This window comes from Xiphias gladius, unplaced genomic scaffold, assembly GCF_016859285.1.
Source record: "Xiphias gladius isolate SHS-SW01 ecotype Sanya breed wild unplaced genomic scaffold, ASM1685928v1 HiC_scaffold_1367, whole genome shotgun sequence".
NCBI classification, from domain to species: Eukaryota; Metazoa; Chordata; class Actinopteri; order Istiophoriformes; family Xiphiidae; genus Xiphias; species Xiphias gladius.
The window spans coordinates 8,137-16,724 of NW_024401686.1; the positions used below are offsets into that span (position 1 = coordinate 8,137).

The 8,588-nt window shown below is 40.4% G+C and overlaps 1 pseudogene and 2 gene segments (V, D, J or C); 2 read left to right on the forward strand and 1 right to left on the reverse strand.

Moving 5' to 3' along the window:
- The first annotated feature begins 1,565 nt into the window (after positions 1-1,565).
- LOC120787337 lies at positions 1,566-2,150 on the forward strand. The segment is given in 2 exon segments: positions 1,566-1,646; positions 1,843-2,150. Coding segments are annotated over 2 exon segments (360 nt in total).
- Positions 2,151-3,176: 1,026 nt separating this feature from the next.
- Positions 3,177-6,058, reverse strand: LOC120787334 (annotated as a pseudogene).
- A 1,766-nt stretch (positions 6,059-7,824) lies between these two features.
- Positions 7,825-8,409, forward strand: LOC120787336. The segment is given in 2 exon segments: positions 7,825-7,905; positions 8,102-8,409. Coding segments are annotated over 2 exon segments (360 nt in total).
- Positions 8,410-8,588: the final 179 nt, after the last annotated feature.

Genomic DNA, 8,588 nt, shown 5'->3' on the forward strand with positions numbered 1-8,588 from the left:
ACACCAAAACTTAAACGGATAGTAGGTGGTTCATAATGAACAAATGAGCCAAAATCATCTCTGCCTGACAGATAAGGACTGAACCAGTTTAACACTGTGACTCAAGCTGGAACAGGTCTACGGAACATCTATTAGCATATTGAAGCTGGCAGGGTCAGAGGCTGCACTGTATGTTTTTTTTCACTGCGTTCACACATTTTTCTACATATAGAGACCATGTCACAGAACAATCAAAGCACCAACACCACAATGACCCTTCAGTGCTGCAACATTGTCCTACCCAGCCAAAATACCAGTGTCAGTTAGCAACAGCTGTGTTCAGCCAGTGACTTTCTCAGTAAAGGGTTCTGATATTCTCATAACTATACTAATAAGCTGCAGGTGTAAGCCTCCAATAGGCTGAGTATAGACGGTTTGGGATATTCATGACTGAAGTTTCAAAAGACAAATGTTTTTTATTCTGAATGTAAATCAAGTTCCAACATAAACATTTTGACAGTTGTGTTTTATATTGTCAGAAGATTTTGAAAAGTGTGTTCAATGTATTGGTACCAGTACTTTTCTAACAAATATTTCCACTTTACTAACAAGTATTTTGGTTGGGAATAGCCATGTTTGGTGCAACTGAGAAAAACCGAGAAAAAGTGTAAAGGATAATTTCTCATTCTCCAGGTTCAATCTCACGTCTTTAAGCGCTTTTCCAAGGGTTGTCTCAGTGCTGTGGTACGTGAAGGAGCTGGAGTTAACTTCATGTAATATGCAGTCAGTTACTTAAAAGCTACTTCAATCTTAAATACCTCAGTGTGGATGATTTTAAGTGTAATGTGAGGCAGGTTTCTTACCCTACTGATGTTGTCTGCATTGTTTTCATTCTAGCAAGGCTGGTTTTATGCTGCAGTCTTGACCAGAATTCTGACTGTTTCATCTGAAAGAGGCCTTTATTTGACAAATAGAGAGAATTATTTTAAACAGAAGGATTTAATTTCAATGACTACACACCAGCCTGAGTTTCCGTTAACCTGAAGATCACCACGTGTTATGTCATGCTGCAGTGTCTACTCTGCAAACCTGTTTAAATGTCTTTTGAGGAAGAAATGACGAGGTGTCATCAGAGGTCTAAAGTCACATGTCAGAGACAATCATTCAGATCATTTAATGAAGAAATGACTGTTGAGTATTTCGCGGATGAAAACCAGAAGATACCAAACTAACTGAGACAAAGTCAAAACTTTTGAGGCAGTGGTAAAGAGCAGTGAGCTGATTCCAGTTTAGGTCTCCCAAAACCACAAAAACCAGTATCCCTAAACACAGCTGATACACATGGAAGACCAAACACACAACATTCCTCGGAGGCAGAGGGGGCGTAATGAAAAAATCTGACTCAGAGTTTCTCTTATTCACCATGAGGATGATTTCAATCATCACTTGTCCCAGCAGTGAGGAGGACACAGCACGACATGTTGAGGACAGCTACAGTTCACTGACTCTGTGCTTTTGCATATGTGTCCTGCCTCTCTGCTCCCAGACCTTAAGAGGCCAGTGTTGATCAGTGGCTGTCCAGGTCTTTCACAGCCACTGACACACTGGCAGCACAATGATGATGTCTCTGACTCTACTGCTGGCCACCCTGGGGCTCCTTGTTCAGGGTGAGACTCTCCTCTGAAAACTTTGCTTCAGGATGCAGCCAGGTTCACCACAATGATGTTCTGCTATGATGGAGAAACACTGAAACAAGCAGCATTGACGTCCTTCCATCTGTTCCTTCATGTTAAAGAAATGATCCTCGTTTCTTCCAAGCTGGATTTGTCTCAATAACCCTTCTCCTCTTTTTCATATTTTCAGATTCATCAGGAGAAATCATCCTGACTCAGTCTCCTGGATCTCAGTCTGTTGTTCCAGGACAAACTGTCTCTATCAAATGTAAAACCAGTTCAGGCGTTAGCAGCTACCTCCACTGGTACCTTCAGAAACCTGGAGACGCTCCTAAACTCCTGATTTATCTTGCTAGAAACCTTCAGTCTGGAGTTTCAGATCGTTTTAGTGGAAGTGGATCTGGGTCTGACTTCACTCTGACCATCAGTAGAGTCCAGGCTGAAGATTCAGGAGTTTACTACTGTCAGCAGAGTAAAAGCTTCCCGTTCACACAGTAATACAACGTCGTACAAAAACCTCCCTCAGCTGCAGAGGAAGTGATCTCAATCAACAGCTGCACTGAAACTTAAACAGCAAAAGTTTTACTAAAGAAAATGTTGCAAATAATGATCAACATTAAATATTTTACCACTAAATGTTCAGTATTTGACCAGAAAGTTGTACTTTTAATACTTCCATTGAAATTGGCTTTGAACCATTCTGATGACCATCAAAGCTAACCTCAGTTAAAGTATGACAATGGAAACTAAAAAAAGTAAATATTATTTATTGATTGATTTTATCTCCTACCCTTTTTTCTTTAATCGCAAACATATTCATTAGTGAAATAAATTACAAAATCTTACAGGAATGAGATCCAATTTCCTTCATGTAAAACTGTTCATTATTCCACTGTAACATATTTTATTCATGCTGTGTTCTCTGTATTCAGAAGGACAAACGTATTTTATGATTGAAATCAAAAAATATTTATGGATTAATTAATTCACTAACAATTTCATTCTTTCCTGTTTTCACCTCGTTGAGTTTTCTTTGTGGTTGAACTCTTCAGTGGAAGCAGCATGCAAATATTTCCAAGGTTAGAATGACACATCACACTCATTTCATACCTGTTTACGCTGATGATATATTGCTCTTGGTTTCAGATTTAGGAAATATTTTTGGGACTTTTTTGTTTAAAGGATTTTGAGAATTCTTTGGATACACAGAATAACAGCGTCAGAGTTCTACCATTAACACCCTGCAGTAATAATAAATGACTGGATTATACTTCATTGAAATGTTACCGGGTGTCTACCATCACTGGTTCTGAGTTCCGACTGAGTTCATACTCTTTACTCTCTTAATATACAGCATATATGGATATACATTATATTATGTAGTCTGACACTTTCTTTCTAAAGTCATCATGGAGAAATTACAATATTTTTATCAACTCAGTTTTCATCTGGTTGTAATTCACTCTCCGTGACACTTTCCCAATAATAAAGATGAAAACGACTGATGTGATGAAAAGACTTTTATTATCTAGAAAAACAGAAACATTATTGAAACGCTCGACAAGCTCGTAAATACTGCTACTGAAACAAGTCAAATAAAAGAGAGAGAGACAGTGTTACAGAGAGCAGGGGGGGAGCAGTAGCAGAGTAAAACCAGTAGCAGTGTTCCCAGGGAGTCGGGTCAGGACTGGGAACACTGGTCTCTCCTCAGCGTCTCTGAGACCAGAGTCTGGGAGCCCTGGGTGGCCTCACAGGTCACAGAGCCCACCTTGCTCCACTGGTCTGCAGTGAGCGTCAGGGTGCTGCTCCAGCTGTAGCGGCCGTCCTTGTCCAGCACCCCGGGCTGCTGCTCTCTCCCAGCTGCTGCTGCTGCTTCTGCCTCTGCCGTCCACCTTCCAGGCCAGATTCCAGTCTGAGGGAAGCCCTTGTTGGCCAGGCACATGAGCGTGGCCTTTCCCCGCTGCAGCTCCTCGCTGAGGGGGCAGCACGGTCAGGGTGGGACGGGCATCACCTAGGAGACACCAATCAGCTTAGAGGACAGGGACCACACAGCTGTCAATCAAACACCAGCCACTTTGACACCTTCACTGTGTGAGTGGGTTTTCTCCTTTAAGAAGTTTCTGTCAGATGTTTTTTCTGCTCCATCAGTCACTCACTCACACATTGTCTCACTTCCCTTGAAGAAGCCTCTCATGCATATCAGCACAGAGAGAGTCCTCATATGAGCTGAAAAATAACTGACGGCCAAATTAAAAATTCAGACAAATCTAAAAAGAAAACAAAACGATAAAAAAGCTCAGAAAAGTCTCAAGATTGTTTCAAACTGGGGTAAAAAGAAGCAAACAGCAGTGATTTGACAGATGATTAAAAACTGAGCTTCAGTCAGACTGTTCAGAATAATTTGAACTCACCTTTAAAACAGCTGAAGAAAAGTGGAGATTTAAAGACTAAATTTTCTACAGTAGGATTGTTGTTCTCTAACCTTTCCTGCCGTTCAAATTATTTGCTTTTCACAAATGAACGGAGACATGTAAAGAAAATTTGAGTGAAGCTGCTCTGAGTTCAGCTTCACGGTTAAACAGGAGAAATGACCAATGAAACAGAGATTTTAAGGTGATTTACATCAAGCCAATGGAAATTTATGTCTCCTACAAATGTTCAGACACAGCAATTATAACCTGAACTGATGATACAATATTTAATATTTGATCAGAAACTTACTGCCAACATCCAGTCTGGTTCCTCCACCAAAAGTCCACCACAGTGATACAAACTGACTGAGTGGTCGCACAAAAACCTCTCACTGTAGAGAGACACGACTCTTTGACTTTGTCTGACAAAACTAAACCTGCAAGTCCTCAAGTTTCCCTCATCTAAACTTCTGATTACATGATTTCTTTTATGGACCGATCATGGCTGTTGATTGGATTCAACTTTTACGTTTTAAACACAAAACTGTATTTTTGGATGTTGGCAGAAAACTTCAGGCAAAAACGTCATTTAGGATGTAAAATCAGATGTTTTACTTTCTAGAGAAAAATGTACGAGTGAAAAGCAAAATATTGTTTGTGACATTATAAAATACATCGAAAATTGAACTTACTGCCAACATCCAGTCTGGTTCCTCCACCGAACGTGTACCACAGTGATACAAACTGACTGAGTGGTCGTACAAAAACCTCTCACTATGGAGAGACACGGCTCTTTGACTCTGACAACAACAAACTCATCAAAATCAGTCTCAGTCTGTAAAACACAACTGGTTGATATGAGACTGAACTTTAACAGACTGCCAAGAAATACCAAAATTAATTGTTTTGTTTCATATTCATGATATTTTTAAATGTGTCTTGAACTAAAACTGAGTGCTGTAGATGTAAAATCAACCAAAACAGACATTTCTGAAGAAAATCGGTTCAGAGGAGACAAATCCACCTAAAAAGAGTACTGATACAGTCCTAATCAATACTCTGATAAATTGATTGATCCATTGAAAAACAGCATCATCAGAGTTATCCAGGTCCCTGTTGGAGTCAGTCAGAGCATTTCCATAGAGAGCCACTATGCATCAGCAGCACCACAGAAATCCTGCTCATCAAGAACATGAGTTTGAGTTTCGTCCTCACCTGGACTCTGCTCTGCTGGTCTCAGGGTGAGGAAAATCCTTTTTCTGTCATGTGAAAATCATTTGGAGTGTATCTGAGTTTCACCCCACCATCTCATATCCAGTGTCTCTTCTCTCTCCTCAGGGTCTGTTGGACAAAACGTCCTGACTCAGCCCGCAGCCAAATCAGTGCAGCTTGGTCAACCTGTCTCTATTGAATGTATGGCCAGTCCAAAAGTAGCTCAGTACTCTGGACCACAATACTACCTGGGCTGGTACCATCAGAAAAACACAACACATTGGTGGTTCATGATGTTCATAGTGTCTCCACCAGTTTACCCCCTGAACGTCAAACAGTTCACCTCCCACCTCAACAACCTGAAAGTTTCCTAAATGAAGAGAACAGTTCCAGTGAAGAACTCAATTAGACCATTAAAATCATAGCAACATCTAGCACAGTCGGTACCACTGATGTCAACCCACAAACCAAATTCACAGTATATGAAACATCAACGTCCCCAGACTGTGTTTAAATCTCAGGACAGTGAAGCTCCATATCTGCAATGTAACAAATGTTTTCTGTGTCAGAAACACTGACACTGTTAGAAACATAATGTAATCTGAAACAGGAGACTAACACTAAATGTCCCTGAAAATAAATGTGTTGGCAGAGGATCAAATTTAGCTTCGGACACAAACAGCGTATCAAGATTTTCAGCAAGAGCCGCGATATCTAAGTCTGAGAGGTTAAGTTGCTCCAGCAATGACCGATTTCTTCTTACTTTCTTTCAGGTTCTGTCATTTTTTATGACTAGAATTTATTATGAACAGAAAAATTAACCATCTTTTTTCAACCAGAGTGGAGTCTCAAAATACAATGTTAAAATGTACAGTTATCTATCGTCTGCAGACATGTAAAGAATCAGTTTCATCTGCCATAATATCCATTAACAGCATCATTCAAAGTCTGAACAATGCAGGACCCAGGATGGAGCCTTGTGGAACACCAAAACTTAAACTGATAGTAGGTGGTTCATAATGAACAAATGAGCAAAAAACATCTCTGCCTGACAGATAAGGACTGAACCAGTTTAACACTGTGACTCAAGCTGGAACAGGTCTACGGAACATCTATTAGCATATTGAAGCTGGCAGGGTCAGAGGCTGCACTGTATGTTTTTTTTCACTGCGTTCACACATTTTTCTACATATAGAGACCATGTCACAAAACAATCAAAGCACCAATACCACAATGACCCTTCAGTGCTGCAACATTGTCCTACCCAGCCAAAATACCAGTGTCAGTTATCAACAGCTGTGTTCAGCCAGTGACTTTCTCAGTAAAGGGTTCTGATATTCTCATAACTATACTAATAAGCTGCAGGTGTAAGCCTCCAATAGGCTGAGTATAGACGGTTTGGGATATTCAAGACTGAAGATTCAAAAGACAAATGTTGTTTATTCTGAATGTAAATCAAGTTCCAGCATAAACATTTTGAGAGTTGTGTTTTATATTGTCAGAAGATTTTGAAAAGTGTGTTCAATGTATTGGTACCAGTACTTTTCTAACAAATATTTCCACTTTACTAACAAGTATTTTGGTTGGGAATAGCCATGTTTGGTGCAACTGAGAAAAACCGAGAAAAAGTGTAAAGGATAATTTCTCATTCTCCAGGTTCAATCTCACGTCTTTAAGCGCTTTTCCAAGGGTTGTCTCAGTGCTGTGGTACGTGAAGGAGCTGGAGTTAACTTCATGTAATATGCATTCAGTTACTTAAAAGCTACTTCAATCTTAAATACCTCAGTGTGGATGATTTTAAGTGTAATGTGAGGCAGGTTTCTTACCCTACTGATGTTGTCTGCATTGTTTTCATTCTAGCAAGGCTGGTTTTATGCTGCAGTCTTGACCAGAATTCTGACTGTTTCCTCTGAAAGAGGCCTTTATTTGACAAATAGAGAGAATTATTTTAAAAGAAAGGATTTAATTTCAATGACTACACACCAGCCTGAGTTTCCGTTAAGCTGAAGATCACCACGTGTTATGTCATGCTGCAGTGTTTGCTCTGCAAACCTGTTTAAATGTCTTTTGAGGAAGAAATGACGAAGTGTCATCAGAGGTCTAAAGTCACATGTCAGAGACAATCATTCAGATCATTTAATGAAGAAATGACTGTTGAGTATTTCGCGGATGAAAACCAGAAGATACCAAACTAACTGAGACAAAGTCAACACTTTTGAGGCAGTGGTAAAGAGCAGTGAGCTGATCCCAGTTTAGGTCTCCCAAAACCACAAAAACCAGTATCCCTAAACACAGCTGATACACATGGAAGACCAAACACACAACATTCCTCGGAGGCAGAGGGGGCGTAATGAAAAAATCTGACTCAGAGTTTCTCTTATTCACCATGAGGATGATTTCAATCATCACTTGTCCCAGCAGTGAGGAGGACACAGCACGACATGTTGAGGACAGCTACAGTTCACTGACTCTGTGCTTTTGCATATGTGTCCTGCCTCTCTGCTCCCAGACCTTAAGAGGCCAGTGTTGATCAGTGGCTGTCCAGGTCTTTCACAGCCACTGACACACTGGCAGCACAATGATGATGTCTCTGACTCTACTGCTGGCCACCCTGGGGCTCCTTGTTCAGGGTGAGACTCTCCTCTGAAAACTTTGCTTCAGGATGCAGCCAGATTCACCACAATGATGTTCTGCTATGATGGAGAAACACTGAAACAAGCAGCATTGACGTCCTTCCATCTGTTCCTTCACGTTAAAGAAATGATCCTCGTTTCTTCCAAGCTGGATTTGTCTCAATAACCCTTCTCCTCTTTTTCATATTTTCAGATTCATCAGGAGAAATCATCCTGACTCAGTCTCCTGGATCTCAGTCTGTTGTTCCAGGACAAACTGTCTCTATCAAATGTAAAACCAGTTCAGGTGTTAGCAACTACCTCCACTGGTACCTTCAGAAACCTGGAGACGCTCCTAAACTCCTGATTTATTATGCTACAAACCTTCAGTCTGGAGTTTCAGATCGTTTTAGTGGAAGTGGATCTGGGTCTGACTTCACTCTGACCATCAGTAGAGTTCAGGCTGAAGATTCAGGAGTTTACTACTGTCAGCAGAGTATCAGCAGCCCGTTCACACAGTGATACAACGTCGTACAAAAACCTCCCTCAGCTGCAGAGGAAGTGATCTCAATCAACAGCTGCACTGAAACTTAAACAGCAAAAGTTTTACTAAAGAAAATGTTGCAAATAATGATCAACATTTAATATTTTACCACTAAATGTTCAGTATTTGACCGGAAAGTTGTACTTTTAATACTTCC